The 18,062-nt window shown below is 51.0% G+C and overlaps 1 protein-coding gene across 5 annotated transcripts in view; it reads right to left on the bottom strand.

The window, feature by feature from the left end:
* Positions 1-18,062, bottom strand: part of myo1b (myosin IB) — a 436,008-nt gene that overhangs the window by 278,648 nt on the left and 139,298 nt on the right. For all 5 annotated transcript variants that reach the window (XM_072478525.1, XM_072478546.1, XM_072478553.1 and 2 more), the window contains one exon: positions 16,214-16,308. In XM_072478525.1, coding sequence (XP_072334626.1) covers positions 16,214-16,308 — 95 coding nt within the window. The remainder of the gene's footprint in view (positions 1-16,213; positions 16,309-18,062) is intronic.

Genomic DNA, 18,062 nt, shown 5'->3' with positions numbered 1-18,062 from the left:
ATTCCCTCCAGCCTGCCACTCACCATTACATATCTGCCTCCACTATCTGCTACAATGCTCCTTGCTTCGAATGCTACCCGTTTCCCCACCAGTATGGCCACCCCTCTATTCTTTGCATCTAGTCCTGAATGGAACACCTGTCCCACCCATCCTTTCCTTAACCTAACTCGGTCCGCCACCTTCAGGTGCGTCTCCTGGAGCATAGCCATGTCTGCCCTCAGTCCTTCCAAGTGCGCGAGCACTCGGGCCCTTTTAATCGGTCCATTTAGGCCTCTCACGTTCCACGTGATCAGCCTAACTAGGGGACTACCTGCCCCCTTCCTGTGTCGACTAGCCATCACCTTCGCTAGGCCAGTCCCACGTCCCGATTCCGCGCTCCCACTTGTTCCCCAGGTGTCGCATTCCAGCCCCGACCACCCTTTCTTTAGCCAGTTCCTCTTTGATTTCTGCAGCAGCAACCCAGTTATCCTCTCCCCCCCCCGCTAGATCCCCCTCTAGCGTGATTGCTCCCCCCATGTTACTTCCGCAAGTCAGCTGACTTCAACTGACCCCGGCTTCTCCTGCTCACTCCTTGACCCCCCCGTGTGGGGAACTCCCATCAACCTTGCGCCTATCTTCCCGCCATTATCTTTCTGGCGCGGGAACACCTCTGTAGCTGGCCCGCCCCTTGTGGCGCAGCTCCCTTTCCCACCCCACTCCCATTCCTCCTCATCCGCCTATGTCCCTTCTTTCCCCCCCCACCGGCGCCCACATTTCTTAGTGTCACCCCCCTTCCCAATTTACTTCTCTATATACATCGACAGTAACATTTCCCTGGAATATCAGTCCCTCAGTTCCAATCCAATTTCTCCTCTTTAATAAAGGTCCATGCTTCTTCCGCCATTTCGAAGTAGTGATGTCTCTCCTGGTACGTGACCCATAGTCGTGCCGGCTGCAGCATCCCGAACTTCACCTTCTTTTTGTGTAACACCTCCTTGGCTCGATTAAAACTCGCCCTCCTTCTCGCCACCTCCGCACTCCAATCCTGGTACACCCGTACCACTGCATTCTCCCACTTACTACTTCGTACCTTTTTGGCCCATCTCAGAACCACTTCTCATTAAATCATTAAAGCGGTGAAATCGCACGATTGTCGCCCTGGGTGGTTCTCCCGCTTTTGGTCTCCTCGCCGGGACCCGATGAGCCCCCTCCACTTCTAAGGGGCCCGAAGGGGCCTCAGCTCCCATCAGCGAGCTTAGCATCGTGCTCACGTAAGCCCCGCAGTCCGCTCCTTCCACTCCCTCAGGGAGACCCAGTATCCGAAGGTTCTTCCTTCGCGCTCTGTTTTCTAGGGCCTCAATCCTTTCAATGCACTTTTTGTGGAGCGCCTCGTGCGTCTGTGTTTTGACCGGCAGGCCCAGGATCTCGTCCTCGTTATCCGTCACCTTCTGCTCCACCACGCGGAGCTCAGTCTCCTGGGTCCTTTGTGCTTCCTTAAGCCCCTCAATTGCCTGTAGCATTGGGGTCAGCACCTCCTTCTTTAGTAGCTCCACACACCGTCTTAAAAATTTGTCTTGACCGGGCCCCCATGTCGCCTGGGCTTTCTCCGCCGCCATCTTGTTTCTTTTTCCTTTCTGTTCCTATCTTCGAGGATTCCTCGCGCTGCAGCCGCCACCGCCGATATTTTCCTCTTTCGTTGGGGGGGACTCCCTATTCACTCACCCCACACCGGGTTTCGTCGCGCGAAAATTTCCCGTTGGGGCTCTTAAAAGAGCCCGAAGGTCCGTTGGAGCTGGAGCCGCCGAAACGTGTGGCTTAGCTGGTCATCGCCGCAACCGGAAGTCCTAAGCAAAGGATCTTAGCAGGGAAAACATAAAAGAAGCTGAATACACAAGAAGTTGTGTGGCCCAAAGAGTGGTAAGAATGTGGCGCTCACTATGACAAGTAGTTCCTTCACTGGCGCTGGGGCAAAATCCTGGAACTCCCTCCTTAAAGAGCACTGTGGGTGTACCTACACCACATGGGCTGCAGCGGTCCAAGAAGGCAGCTCTCCACCACCTTCTCGATAGCGATTAGGGATGGGCAGTAAATGTAGGCTGAGGCAGTGACACCCACATCCCATTAATGAATTTTTCAAAATGTAGTTGAGGTGAATGGCGTAGATACATTTGAGGAGAAGATAGACAAACACAAGTCGGAGGAGCGAATGGATGGATATACTGATGGGGTCAGAAGAAGAGGGATGGGAGGAGGCTTCTGTGAATCGTAAATGTTTGCATTTGCTCCAAATTCTATGTGATTCTATGTAAATGGTTCTCTTTGTTTCAGGTGGAAATCCTTCCGAAGAAGATTAGAATTAGAATTAGAAACCCTACAGTGCAGAAGGAGGCCATTCGGCCATCAGGTCTGCACCGACCCTCTGAAAGAGCACCCTACCTAGGCCCATTCCCCCACCCTATCCCCATAACCCCAACTAACCTGCACATCTTTGAACACTAAGGTGGAATTTAGCATGGCCAATCCACCTAACCTGCATATCTTTGGACTGCGGGAGGAAACCAGAGCACCAGGAGGAAGCCCACAGGGAGAATGAACAAACTTCACACAGTCACCCAATGCGGGAATTGAACCCAGATCCCTGGCGCTGAGAGGCAGCAGTGCTGACCACTGTGCCATCATGCCACCAGAAGGTAAAAGAATACAAATTTATAGTTGGCCTCGCTGATACACCATCAATAATAGACGACGAGTGATAAACGTAACTGAGGCTTTAAGACACTAAACAGCAAGCCTCCTGACTCTGGACCCGAACAAGGTCCGGAGGCGGAGACTTGCCACTTTTATACAGAAGCCCCGAGGGTAGGAGCCACAGACGGGGCCATCCTGTACAAGCCCAGGCATGTACAACACAGCACAGTGAATATAATACAATGAACACAATAATGTGGTTTACCACATTCACCCCCTGTTTAAAAAAAGTCCGGTGGGGGTGAAGTGGTGTTAAAGGTCAAGTCTGTCGGGGGCCTTGACCTTTCGCTATGACCGCCTCAGTCCCGGCTGTGGCGTTGGCGCCGACGTCAAGACCTGCGCGTCCGGGAGAGTGTTGTCATTTTCTTCACCCAGATGTTGAGTCGGCGAAAGGGGGGGGGGGATGTATGGGCGGGGGTGGTGGTGCTTGTCCTCGGTGGGCCTGCGGGAGTCAGTTCGTGAGGGAGGTGGGGGGGAGATGGTGTAGGGTGGGGTGTGGTGGTGATTGTCGCCGGGGAGTCTGCGGGGGCCAAATCCTGAAGGGAGACCGTGTCCTGCCGCTCATCCTGGTGTGTCACGTAGGTATATTGGGGGTTCGCATGGAGCAGCAGGACCTTCTCGACAAGGGGATCAGTTTTATGACTCCTCGCATGCTTGCGGAGAAGAACGGGTCCCGGGACAGTCAGCCAGGACGGAAGCGAGACCCCGGAGGTGGACTTCCTGGGGAAGGCAAACATACGCTCATGAGGAGCCTGGTTAGTGGCCGTACATAGAAGCGACCAGATGGAGTGGAGCACATCGGGGAGGACCTCCTGCCAGCGGGAGACTGGGAGACTTTTCGACCATAGGGCCAGTAGGACAGTCTTCCAGACCGTCGCGTTCTCCCTCTCCACCTGTTCGTTTCCCTGGGGGCTATAGCTGGTCATCCTGCTGGAGGTGATGCCTTTGCTGAGCAGGAACTGACGCAACTCGTTGCTCATGAAGGAGGAGCCCCGATGACTGTGGATATAGGCGGGGAACCCGAACAGGGCGAAAAGGCTGTGCAGGGCTTTGGCAACAGAGGCAGAGGTCATGTCAGAGCAGGGGATGGCGAAGGAGAATCTGGAGTACTCATCAACGATGTACATGTTATGGTCAGTGGAGGGTAGGGGCCCTTTGAAGTCTATGCTGAGGCGCTCAAAAGGGCGGGAGGCCTTTACCAGATGTGCTCTGTCTGGTCGATAGAAGTGCAGCTTGCACTCCGCGCAGACCTGGCAGTCCCTGGTCATGGACCTGACCTCCTTGATGGAGTAGGGCAGGTCGCGAGCCTTGATAAAGTGGAAAAAGCGGGTGACCCCCAGGTGACAGAGGTCGTTGTGGAGGGCCCTGAGTCGGTCTACTTGTGTGCTGGCACATGTACCGCGGGAGAGGCCATCTGGGGGTTCATTGAGCTTCCCGGGCCGATACAAGATGTCATAGCTGTAGGTGGAGAGCTCAATCCTCCACCTCAGGATCTTGTCGTTCTTGATTTTGCCCCGCTGCATATTGTTAAACATGAAGGCAACCGACCGTTGGTCAGTGAGGAGAGTGAATCGCCTGCCGGCCAGGTAATGCCTCCAATGTCACACAGCTTCTACTATGGCTTGGGCCTCTTTTTTGACGGAGGAGTGTCGAATTTTGGAGGCATGGAGGGTACTGGAAAAGAAAGCCACGGGCCTGCCTGCCTGGTTGAGTGTAGCTGCCAGAGCAAAGTCCGACGCATCGCTCTCCACTTGGAAAGGGATGGACTCGTCCACAGCGTGCATCGCGGTTTTGGCGATGTCTGATTTGATGCGATTGAAGGCCAGTCGAGCCTCAGTCTCCAGGGGAAACGTGGTGGACTTGATCAGTGGGCGGGCCTTGTCCGCGTAGTTGGGGACCCACTGGGCATAGTAAGAGAAGAACCCCAGGCATCTCTTTAGGGCCTTGGGGCAGTGGGGAAGGGGGAGTTCCATGAGGGGATGCATGCGGTCGGGGTCGGCCCTAGGACTCCGTGTTCCACGACGTAGCCGAGGATGGCCAGGCGGGTTGTGCGAAAGACACATTTCTCTCTATTATAAGTGAGGTTCAGAAGTTTCGCGGTGTGGAGGAAGCTCCAGAGGTTCTGGTCATGGTCCTGCTGGTCACGGCCGCAGATCATGATGATGTCTAGATACGGGAACGTGGCCCGCAGCCCGTACTTGTCAACCATTCGGTCCTTTTCCCTTTGGAAGACCGAGACCCCGTTGGTGACGCCAAATGGAACCCTGAGGAAGTGATAGAGGCAGCCGTCTGCCTCGAAGGCAGTGTATTGGTGGTCCTCCGGGCAGATAGGGAGCTGGTGGTATGCAGACTTCAAGTCGACTGTAGAGAAGACTTGATACTGCGCAATCTGATTGACCATGTCAGATATGCGGGGGAAGGGGTATGCATCGAGCTGTGTGTACCGGTTGATTGCATGGCTATAATCGATGACGATCCGGTGCTTCTCCCCAGTCTTGACGACCACCACCTGGACTCTCCAGGGGCTGTTACTAGCCTCAATGATCCCCTCTCGCAGGAGCCGCTGGACCTCCGACCTGATGAAGGCCCTGCCCTGGGCACTGCAGCGTCTGCTTCTGGTAGCGACGGGCCTACAGTCCAGGGTGAGGTTTGCGAAGAGGGAGGGTGGGGCGACCTTAAGTGTCGCGAGGCTACAGATGGTGAGGGGGGGCAGTGGTCCGTTGAACTTTAGGGTAAGGCTCTGGAGGTGGCACTGGAAGTTGAGCCCCAGTAATAGGGCAGCGCAGAGATGGGGGAGGACATAGAGCCTAAAGTTGGTGTACTCTACGCCTTGCACAGTGAGGGTCGCGACACAGTACCCCCGGGATCTCCATTGCATGGGATCAGGAAGCCAGGGAGATGTTCTGGGTCGCGGGTAGGATGGGGAGGGAGCAGCGCCTTACCATATCTGGGTGTATGAAGCTGTCCGTGCTCCCGGATCGAAAAGGCAGGCCGTCTCGAGCCCGTTGATCCGGACGGCCATTGTAGATTTCGCGAGGTCGGGAAATGTCCAGTGTGACGGAGGTGAGCGTTGGAAGACTGTCGGCGGACCAGTCAGCGGTAGCGGCGGCCAGCATACAGTCGGGCGCGCTGGGTTCCCAGGAGGCAGCAGAGGGGTCCCAAGATGGCGGCCCCCATGAGTCGCACGTGGCGGGCGAGGGGCAAGATGGCATCCAAGATGGCGGCCCGTGGTGGGCGAGGTGCAAGATGGCGTCCAAGATGGCGTCCCCTGTGGATCGCACGTGTTGGCTGAGATTAAAGATGGTGGCGCCCACGGGTCGCACATGGCGGATGGTGCGGCAGCTGGGGGTGGCCCCGACCAGCAGCAGGCACGCTGTTGGGCCTAGAAGATTTAGGGGGGGGGGGGGGGGGGTGTCGGGCCTGGCAGGCTTTTGCGAAGTGGCCCATCTTCCCACAGCCGTTACAAGTAGCGTTCCGTGCCGGGCAGCGTTGTCGGGAGTGAGTACCCTGGCAGCAGAAGTAGCACTTCGGACCTCCGGCATTGGCAGGCCGCTGCGCGGCGCAGGCAGGCGTTGGGCCCGGGTCGGTTGATGGCTGCACCCACGAGTGTGCCGCGCAGTCGGAGGTGTAGGCCCCACAAGTTCTGGGATGCCACCTCCAGTGAGTTGGAGAGCTGGACTGTCTCTGGGAGGCTGAGTGTCCCCCCTTCTAATAAACGCTGGCGGATATAGTTCGAGTGCATGCCCGCGACATAGGCATTCTTATCAGCGGCTCCGCATGTTGGGTAGCCGATATCGCCCGGCAGTCACAGTTTCGACAGCAAGGCGCTTCAGAAATTCCACGAGTGATTCCCCAGGGCATTGGCGTCTCGTGGAGAGGAGGTGCCTAGCATATACCTGGTTGACGGATTTTACATAATGTCCTTTTAGCAGCGTTATCGCCTCCGCGTAGGAGGGGGCGTCCCTGATGAGGTTAAAGACTCTTGGGCTCACCCATGCGTGGAGACCCTGCTTCTTCTGGAGGACCTGCTTCTTCATTGAAAGATACGAGGTAGGCCTCGAAGCAGCTTAGTCAGTATTCAAAAGTCTCTGCAGCGTCAGCTGCTTGTGGGTCCAGGTGCAAGCGATCAGTCAATAATAGACGATGAGTGATAAACATAGCTGAGGCTTAAATACACTAAACAGCAAGCCTCCTGCCCCTGAACCCGAACTGGCTCTGGAGGCGGAGACTTGCCACTATTATACAGAAGCCCCGAGGGGAGGAGCCACAGGCGGAGCCAGCCTGGACAAGCCCAGGCATGTATAACGCAGCACAGTGAATATAATACAATGAACACAATAACGTGGTTTACCACACTCACAATGTTCCCAGGAACAATTACGCATCCGGAAATTGACTTAAAATATATTCACCACAAGTAGCCTTTTTATTTCACTCACTTGTGAGTGAGTTTCAGCTGCCCCATAAGGATCAATTCTAAGTGGCCAATGAGGAGCATGAATTTGAAATTTAGCCAAAGCTGCTAATTCAATGCTGCTAACAACTTCGCATTTTTGATTCTCTTTGGGTTGCTACTGAAAATTATTAAACTCTGACCAGAATACAAGAGTATCACAAGATGCTACTAATAATCTGAAGATTATTGCCATAATCTGTAAGGTTAGAAAGCTTCCGGTATAAAAATTTATATATCCTAGGAGCCACTCTTTGGACTCCAGTTCTTAGGAATCATCTATTCTCCCGGAATTGTAAAAATGTTTCATTTACAGTCAGTCTCTGGTCATCTGGAGATGATATCCAGCTGGCTTTCTATGAACCCGAATATTTCTTATGTTTGTGGACTTTTGAAACAAAAAAAGCACACTACCTTCCAGCGCTGTAGCCTTTCTTTTCATTCAATAAACTTGGGAAAGCGCTGAACATTTAACAATTAGACAAGAAAAGGATTCTTACACAAGGGGAAAAAAACTTTCCAAATAATGAACATCTGGTAATAAAGTTCCCTCAAATTCTCACAAACTCTATCCTAAAAGTTGATGCAAATTGAGAAGCACTTCAATTCCAGCTGGGCGCCTGAGCTAAAAATAAAACACTTCCCATCAACCCATTCCTTTCTACATCGGCAGTAAGAATTCAGCTGCAAAGAAAATCTATCACACAACTTGTTTGAGGAAAAATCAACTAACTTGGTGACTCAGCTAGTTAAGACAGTGAGGTGGTAAACCACAAAAGAACAGGATAGGTCCAGATGTGAACCATGATCTCTACTATGTTACCTAATCTCAGGCGGGACAGCAATAGACTATGATTGTATTAAATCTCAGTGTCCTTGGCTTGGGTGAAATGGAACAGGCTTTCCATCCTCGACTCTGATACATAGAATCATAGAATTTACAGTACAGAAAGAGGCCATTCAACCCATCGAGTCTGCACCGGCCCTTGGAAAGAGCACCCTACTTAAGCCTACACCTCCATTCTATCCCCGTAACCCAGTAACCCCACCTAAGCTTTTTGAACACTTAAGGACAATTTGGCATGGCCAATCCACCTAACCTGTACATCACTGGACTGTGGGAGAAAACCGGAGGAAACCCACGCAGACACGGGGAGAACGTGCAGACTCCGTACAGATAGTGACCCAAGCCGGGAATCGAACCCAGGTCCCTGGCGCTGTGACGCAACAGTGCTAACCACTGTGCTACCTGCTGCCCTTATTCATGCTGGAGGTGCAAGCACTTGGAACACGGTCAGATCTGGCTTGGTTGTGCTGGCACCCATTGCTGAAGAGTTTGCTGACACCCACCCATCAAGGTCCACTTGTGAATAATGGCCACTAGGACAAAATAATACCAGAGGGCACCCATCAGCAACTTTAATTCATAGAACACCTTTAACGTGGCTTCAGGCACTTCACAGGAGCAGGATCATTATCCTTCTTAGACAGTCCCTGGGATTGAGGATGACCTGTTTGATGAGTTCCGAGACGGCTGATAAGTCCAACACGCAATCTGCGGAGCCTTTCACGCGCAGGACCCGATGGATGGGTTCTTGGGAGGTTTGTGCATTCTCTCCAACCAAAAGAAACTGACACAATGCCACAAAGGGAGACATCACGACCGGAGACCAAAGCATAGACCAGGAGGTAGCCGTTAAAGAACATCTTAAATGGAGAGAGGGAGGAGAGATGGAATTTCAGAGCTCAGGACCTCAACAACTAAAGACATGGCTGCTAACCAGTGGAACTATCGGCCGGCTAAGAATCAATGAGTCAATTATTGCTGGAGTAACAGGTATTGTGGCAGACTCAAATGTAATTCACTGGTGGTGTATACGAATAACAGTGCAAGGACAGCAGGACTCCTGGGAACTTAGTGAATGATAGGCCAAACAATTATCTCCTTAACTAATGACATTTAGGATAGAGGAAGCAACAGGAGTCTGACAGAGGAGGATGGTGAATTAGAATGGGTTGGAGTGGGGGAGGGGTGTGGGTGGGGGGAACTGGCATGTTGGAAAACGGAATGAGGGAATGTGAGAGGAAAATTGAAAAATCTACCTCTTTGGAACACAGAACTGAACCTTGTCAACACGCCCACTATAACCAATGTTTATCATTTCCAAGACCACAATTTGTGATTTTCATGGGAAAATCTATGGACTTCGGAATATGATCCCCAAAACTCTGGTTTAAAAAAGTTCAGAATCTCATGGAATAAAAATGCAATTCGGCTTACTTAAGCACTGTAAATCAGTGACCTTGACCAATCTACCTTAATGACAGGATAGCATTTGAGAAGTTATGTACTTAGTGCATGGAACTTCAATGAAAATGCATACAAAAACCTTTTAATCAGCTAATTTCTATATTATGTGCGCTATGCTGACATAGAAATAACTTTAAGCTGAATCCCTTTCTTGCTTTCTGAAGCATTCAAGAGAATCCTGTAGTTCTATATTAACAATTTATACTTAGTAAAACATCCAAGGGACTTCACAAAAAGATTACCATGCAAAATTTTACACTGAGCCTCAAAACGATATTACAGCTTTGACAAAGGCTCATCTGGACTCAAAATGTTAGCTATTTTCTCTCCCTACTGAGGTTTTCCAGCATTTTGTTCTTTGGTTTCAGATTCCAGCATCCACAGTAATTTGCTTTTATCAGAGCTTCAGCTTGATTGAACAGATAGGCTTGTAGAAACCATCAAAAAAGGAGAAAAGAGTAGTAAAGAGGCAGAACGCTTTAGGGAGGAATTTGAAAGCTTGGAGTCAAGGCAATTGACGGCACAGCTATCAATAATGGGGAGTTTAAAAAATATATATTTTATTGCAAACATGTATCAAAACAGGTTACAGCAAATAAACACCCCGGAAATCAATCTTCCCAACAATCAACTGTAGAGTCTGCACAGATTTCCCCCCTTTTTTTTCATAGAATTTACAGTGCAGAAGGAGACCATTCGGCCCATCGAGTCTGCACCAGCCCTTGGAAAGAGCACCCCACCTAAGCCCACACCTCCACCCCATCCCCATAACCCCACATAACCTTTTTTGGACACCAAGGGTAATTTAGCATCCACCTAACCCTGCACATCTTTGCACTGTGGGAGGAAACTGGAGCACCCGGAGGAAACCCACGCAGACACGGGGAGAATGTGTAGACTCTGCACAGACAGTGACCCAAGCCGGGAATCGAACCTGGGACCCTGGCGCTGTGAAGCCATAGTGATAACCACTATGCTACCGTGCCCCCCTCTCCCCTCACCCCCTGCAACGAACAGCCCCTCAAACACGATCATAAACATCCCCCAACTTTTCTCAAACCCCCCCCCTGAAGAGCCAATTAACTCATACTTCATCTTCTCTAACCATAGGGAGTCGTACAGGTCACCCAACCAAACCGTTACCCCCGGGGGCGATGCCGACCCCCACTCCAGCAAAATTCGCCGTCATGCAATCAGAAATGTGAAGGCCACGACATCGGCCTTCCTCCTCTCCATAAGCTCCGGCTTCTCTGAAACCCCAAATATCGTCCACCTCCTCCTCCACTGTCCTGGCTAAGACCGCGAACACTCCTGCCCAGAATCTTCCCAATTTTTTGCAACCCCAAAACATGTGCGCGTGATGCGCTGGCCCCCGCCCACACCTCTCACACTCATCTGCTATCCCCTGAACGAACCCACTCATTCTCGCCTGTGTCATATGTATCAGGCTCATCTTCTCTAACCATAGGAAGTCGTACAGGTCACCCAACCAAACCGTTACCCCCGTTTACTCTATGCAGTGCGTCACTCCATACTCTCCAATTGAATAATAGGGAGTTATTAAAATTGGGGCTGCTCAAGAGGCCAGAATTGGTAGAGCACAGATAGCTCAGAAGGTTGTAGGTCTACAGGGGATTACAGTGATGGCCAAGGCCATGAAGGGAGCTTCAGGTTGCCAGTCATTTTAATTCTACACCTTGTTCTCACACTGACCTGACCATCGTCGACCTACTGCTGTGTTCCAATGAAGTTCGACATAAGCTTGAGGAACAGCGCCTCATCTTTCAACTATTAGGCACTTTGCAGCCCTCCTGTCTCACTGTTCAACAGTTCAGACCGCAATCTCTACTCCTATTCTGTTTGCTTTTCCTTTGCGGGTTCAGTTTTACTCCTGCTTTTTCCTTCTATTCGCTTTTGAACGGCAACTGTTCAGCACTCTGCCATTCACACATCCTCTCGACACATCTTTTGTTTCTTTATTTGCCACATTAACCCACCCTTTGACCCTGTGCCACCAACATCATTGTCATGACGGACCTGGGGATGCATGTGCATCGATCATTGAAGGTAGCAGACCATATTGAGCAAAGCACATGGGATCTTGGACTTCATATATAGAGGTGTTGAGTACAAAGGCAGGGAAGTTATGCTGAACCTATATAAAGCTCTGGGTTAGGCCATAACTTGAGTATTGTGCCCAGTTCTGGTCACTACACTGTAGGAAAATGTGAGGGAACTCATGAGGGTGCAGAGGAGATTCACCAGAATGGCTATGGGGATAGGGACTTTCGTTGCTAGGAATTTTGGAAAAGTTGGGGCAGAGAGCAAAGCAGATTGAGGGGATATTTGATAGAGATGTACAAGATTCTGATAGGTTTAGATAAGATAGACAAAGGGCGGCACGGTGACACAGTGGTTAGCACTGCTGCCTCATGGTGCCGAGGACCCGGGTCACTGTCCAAGTGGAGTTTGCACATTCTCCCCATGTCTGCCTGGGTCTCATCCCCACAACCCAAAGATGTGCATGGTCGGCGGATTGGCCATGCTAAATTTCCCCATTATTTGAAAAAAAATGAATTGGGTACTTCAAATTATTTTTTAAAAAGATAAGGTAGACAAGAAAAGAAACTCTTCTCATTAGCTGATAGCACAAGGACTACAGATTTAATATCTTGGGAAAGAGATGGCTAGGAGACATGAGAAAGAACGTTTGTATTGTAGCATGTGGTAATGGCCTGGAGCCTGCTGTGCATGAAAATAGGGTGACCAACTGGCCCTTATTTTATGGGATCATCCCTGTATCCAAGTACATTGTCCCGGAATGTCGTTTGTCCCATAACTCAGGCCTTTAAATGTCATGCATGTGCAGTACCTATCATTCCCCTCCCTGTTTGTTTGCTCCAATAGCTATGGCAGCACTAAAGCCCCGATCCTCCTTCTGTTCTGGAGGGCCCTCCTTGCAGGCTCTCCCTTAATTTCCTCCATGAGATCTGATCATCCTGGAAGCAAAACCCCCCCTCCACACACACGCACAACCCCCCTCCACACACACGCACAACCCCTGCTCTACACACACACCACCACCCCTCCACACACACAAACACAACTCCACCCCCCCTCCAAACACACACACACACCACCCCCCCTCCACACATACACAACCCCCCTCTCCACACACACACAGCCCCCCGTCCACACACATACAACCCCCCCTCCACACACACACACAACCCCCCCTCCACACACACACAACCCCCCCTCCACACACACACAAACACTCCTCCCCTCCAAACACACACACACCACCCCCTCCACGCACACACAACCCCCCCTCCAAACACACACACAACCCCCCCTCCATACACACACACAACCCCCCCTCCATACACACACAATCCCCCCTCCACACACACATAACCCTCCCCACACACACAACCACCCTCCACACAAACACACAATCCTCCCCCGCACAAACACACAACCCACCACAAAAACACACTACCCCCCACACAAACAAAAACACACAACCCCCCTCCACACACACACAACCCCCCCATCCACCCACACGTGCGCACTCACGCACAACCCCCCCATCTTCACAGGTGCGCGCACGCACAACCTCCCCTACACACACACAAACACCCCCTCCACACACAATCACAACCTCCCCTCCACACACACACACACACACACAACCCCCCTACACACACACACAACGCCCCTACACACACACACACACACACACACACAACCCCCCCTACACACACACACACACCACCCCCTACACACACACACACACAACCCCCCCTACACACACACCCCCCTACACACACACAACTACCCCAATCCACCACACACACACACCCTCCCCATCCACGCACACACACAACCCCCTCATCCACCACACACACACAACCCTCTCATCCATCACACACACAAACCCCTCATCCACCACACACACACACAATCTCCCCCCTCCCCCCATCCACCACACACACAATCTCCCCCACCATCCACCACACACACAATCTCCCCCCCCATCCACCACACACACAACCACCACCCCCCCCCCCCCCCCCCCACATCCACACACAATCTTGCTTAAAGTTTCAAACTTTTCCCAGTTCCGATGAAAGACCATTGATTTTTTTTTTTCAAATTTAGAGTACCCAGTTAATATTTTCCAACTAAGGAGCAATTTAGCGTGCCAATCCACCTACCCTGCACATCTTTGGGTTGAGGGGGGGAAACCCATGCAGACAAGGGGAGAATGTGCAAACTCGACAAGGACAGTGACCCAGAGCTGGGATCGAACATGGGACCTCGGCGCCATGAGGCAGCAATGCTAACCACTGGGCCACCGTGCTGCCCTGAAAAGCCATTGATTGACCTTTTTTCTCTTTCCCTCTCCACACTTGCTGCCTGACCTGCTGAATACTTTTGGCATTTTCTGTTTTTACTTCAAATAAACTACCGTGTTTCAACCCTCAACATGTTTTTAACATTTAAATGGGTGCACAGAACCTTTATGAAAAACACTCAAAAAGTAACTTTTATTCCAAGGTGCACCCCATCCCCTGCTAATACCTCAAAAAAAACTTGCCAGTGATCTCAGCCACCCTGCTATAGGGAGACACTAAGTAGACGACAGGCACCAGTCTTTGAAAGAGGTTGGGGAGAGGAAATTAAAAACAAAACCATCCACATGCCACTGCCACAACCTCAAAGAGAAGCAACCTTGATTGATCCCTCCCCAGCCCAGCCTTGCTTACTGGCTGGGTGGGGCTCAAGTAAAAAGTTTAAACACCCAAAAATAAATATTTACACAGCATGCACTTAATTATGGAGAGCCTATATTCAGATTTTGTACTGAGCACCACCCATAACTTTCTACCAAATCTTTATGTCCTATCAAAAGCAATGTGAGGCTGAATGATACATGGGGGTTGTGGGGAAGGGATGGGGGTTGTGGGGAATGGGTGGGGCGTGGAATTTGTGAATGGCTCAAAGCATTTTGCCCAGGGTGATTATTCTCCACACAAATCTCTTGCCATCTTACTTCATCGAACCTTATCATCATATCCTTCTATTCTCACTCATGTACCTAGCCATCTTCCCTTCAAAAGGATTTTTGTGTTCACCTCAGCTGGTTCATGTAGTAGCAGGTTTCATATTACAAAAAGATTTTGGGGTGATATACCCAAATGGGACGGAGTCCCGCAGCATGTGAAATTAGCCGGGCGTTTCCTGGCGCTATCGAACGCCCATCCTAGCAGATCAGGGGCCTCAGCGAGAAACTCCCCGACAAGGTCGCACTTAGCCTCGTTTTCTGCACTGCGGAGTGCTGCTTGCCAGAACTCAGAGCAGCGAAAGATTGGGACGCCATTTTTATTGAGCATCCCAATCTCTCATGCCCCAGCATGACCCCTGAACCCTCCACCCTATCCCCCCCCCCCCCCCCAAGCCCCAACTCACTATAAGGAGGTCCCTGAACCCCCCCTGAACACGTCACACCCCAGACCAATCACCACCGTGCAAAAAATGCCAGTTTGGCAGTGCCACACCAGTGCCACCTGAACACCTTTGCAGTGCCAGGCTGGCATTCATGTGGCACTGCCAGGGTGCCCAGGTGGCACCAGCAGTGCCAGGGTTACCACCCTGCCTAGAGGGCATGCACCTGAGGGCCTCCAAACCCTTGGGAGACTCCCACGAGTGCTGCTCAGTCTGGTCCCCATTTGTGGAGATCAGTACTGGTCAACGCTCTCCAAGGCAAGAGAGTTAGTTCCCATGGCTTGGTTACATCTCAGGAACTCATCTTAGAGTGAGACTCGCTGTCTCACTCTAATATACAGATTTGCCAGAAAGTGGTCCCACCTACAATGGGTGGGATTCACATTGCGACGTCTCGCAAGATCGCATTAGATCTCAGAAGGCCTGGCGCGCCGAGGAGATCCCATAAGTGGGATCTCCTGGCATCTACCGGCCGCGTTGCGCATGCTGCTTTTCAAGTACAACGTAATTGGTAGATCCCTCCCATATTTCCTGTATACTGATTGGCTTTATTAATGACTCTCTTATATTTGGATACCCAATTTTGGTCTCCCCCATTAGTAAAAACTTTAAAGTGATAAATTTATCCTACCAGACCTATTCATCGTTTAAAACACCTACACTTTTCTTTTATAAATGTTTTTTATTTGTTTTTTGAACAAAGGATATTTACCATTACTTACACAGAATAAGATATATATATATATATATATATAATATAGAAGAAAAGGGCACACTCAAACATATCCCCCCCCAAAAAAATTTTTTTTTAAATAAATAAATAAAATAAAGTAACTGGTAACGTATTATGCACCAGGTCAACAGCAGCAACTCTGTACAATTGGCAATATTATTTATAACACATAAGTAGGCATCTGTTTGGGGGGGGGGACTGGGAGGTAGATATACATTTGGGTGCCGGAGAAACAATTACAGAGGGCAATACGCAAATGGGTCTGGTGTTGGTGTTGTCACTTGCTTCTCCCGGACGGATTTCGCTGCCGTTGTCGTCTCTAAAACACCTACACTGGGTCAACACAAATTCACAGCTGATGGGACTGAACAATGCCACCAATCAGAATCAATTTATGGGCTGCTACATTGCCATTTGTCTTAGTAAACCAACTCTGCCAAAACTTTGTAGTATTTAACAAGATAAAACGTATTGATACCTGTTTTTCCAGCGCCACTTTCTCCAGTGATAAGTATGCATTGATCCTTGTCCTGGTCACGTAGAGATCTATAGGCTTCATCTGCTAAAGCGTAGCTGTGGAAATAATACATTTGTTGTAAAAATTGAAATCTTTAAAAATGCTTCAAACTTTTTGGCAGAGGCGAGGGAAAAATGGTAAGCCCTGTTCCGCAGTGAGCAACCTCAACCAACAAAAACTTCAATAGATATAACGGCCTTAATATAGTAGAGCAGGCATTGTCAAACTCGGGGGCACGACCCGCGGGTGGGTGTCGGGAGCGTCGCGGAGCCATCCCTCGCGACACTCCCGATCGCGCAAATCTGTGCGCAACAGCCGCAGCAGCCGGCTGTAATAACACCGGTTGCAAACGGTCTTCAAAATGGCCGCGAACATGTAAAAATAATGCGGCCGCACTGCGCATGCATGCCAGATCATCGGCGCACATGCGCAGTGCGGCCGCTTTTTTTTTTTTAAGAACGGTTTGCAGCTTTTTGTTTTACACATTCTGGGGGTGCGGTTTATTCATTTTATTAATTTATTTTATTCATTTTATTTTTATTTTTTTTACAAGTTCGGGGGGGTTTTAGTTGATAAAATTTTACAGGAAACAAAATGCAGATCTTTGGACCGATGGAGACTCCATACTTTCCAACACCGGAAGGCTTCATCTTCATCCAACAGGTTCCATTGGAGGAGTGTGTACGAGGGCCAAAGGGACCCAAAACCATTTCCTCCATTTTCGTCAGCAGCAAACAAGGTCAGAGAAAATGGTGGGTCGCACAGGTCGGCCGGCATAGGCCGCGAAGGTAGCCGGCGTGGGCCGCGAAGGACGGCCGGCGTGGGTTGCGAAGGACGGCCGGCGTGGGTCGCAAAGGACGGCCGGCGTGGGTCGCAAAGGACGGCCGGCGTGGGTCGCAAAGGACGGCCGGCGTGGGTTGCGAAGGACGGCCGGCGTGGGTTGCGAAGGACGGCCGGCGTGGGTCGCAAAGGACGGCCGGCGTGGGTCGCAAAGGACGGCCGGCGTGGGTCGCGAAGGACGGCCGGCGTGGGTCGAGAAGGTCGGCCGGCGTGGGTCGCAAAGGACGGCCGGCGTGGGTCGCGAAGGACGGCCGGCGTGGGTCGAGAAGGTCGGCCGGCGTGGGTCGCGAAGGTCGGCCGGCGTGGGTCGCGAAGGTCGGCCGGCGTGGGTCGCGAAGGTCGGCCGGCGTGGGTCGCGAAGGTCGGCCGGCGTGGATCGCGAAGGTCGACCGGCGTGGATCGCGAAGGTCGGCCGGCGTGGGTCGCGAAGATCGGCCAGCCTGGTTAGCGAAGGTCGGCTGGGTTGGTCCCGAAGCTTGGACGGTTGGTAAAAATGGGTCGCCGGAAAAAAAGTTTGAAAAACACTGTAGTAGAGCAACACAAGGAGCTTCACAGAAATATTTTGGCAAAACAAATGTGACATGTGGCACTGAAGGAGGTATAGGGCAGACTAAAAGCTTGGTCAAAACAGGAGTTTTTAAGGAATTACTTAAAAGTTGCCAAAGAGGTAGAGCTGTGGGAAAATGTAGGAATGCAATTCCATAGCTCAGGGCCTCGGCAACTTGAAAGTATGAGCACCAATGATGGAGTGATGACCAAGAGGCTAGTATTGGTGAACAAAGCAGTGGTTATCTCCAGATAGCTCTATCTTCTACCAAATCCTGTGTTGAAGGTTTGGTCTCCATTGTCTTCCTCTTACCTCTCCTGTGACCTCCAGAGGCCTGGGATTCTACCCTTCCTACAGGAGATGTTGCCCCTTATCTCCACTGGGCCCAAAATCTGTCAGCTTGAGCCTTCTTCTCAGCAGATA

The sequence above is a fragment of the Scyliorhinus torazame genome, chromosome 2 (genome assembly GCF_047496885.1).
Source record: "Scyliorhinus torazame isolate Kashiwa2021f chromosome 2, sScyTor2.1, whole genome shotgun sequence".
Taxonomy (NCBI): Eukaryota; Metazoa; Chordata; class Chondrichthyes; order Carcharhiniformes; family Scyliorhinidae; genus Scyliorhinus; species Scyliorhinus torazame.
This window is presented reverse-complemented; position numbering and strand designations above follow the sequence as displayed.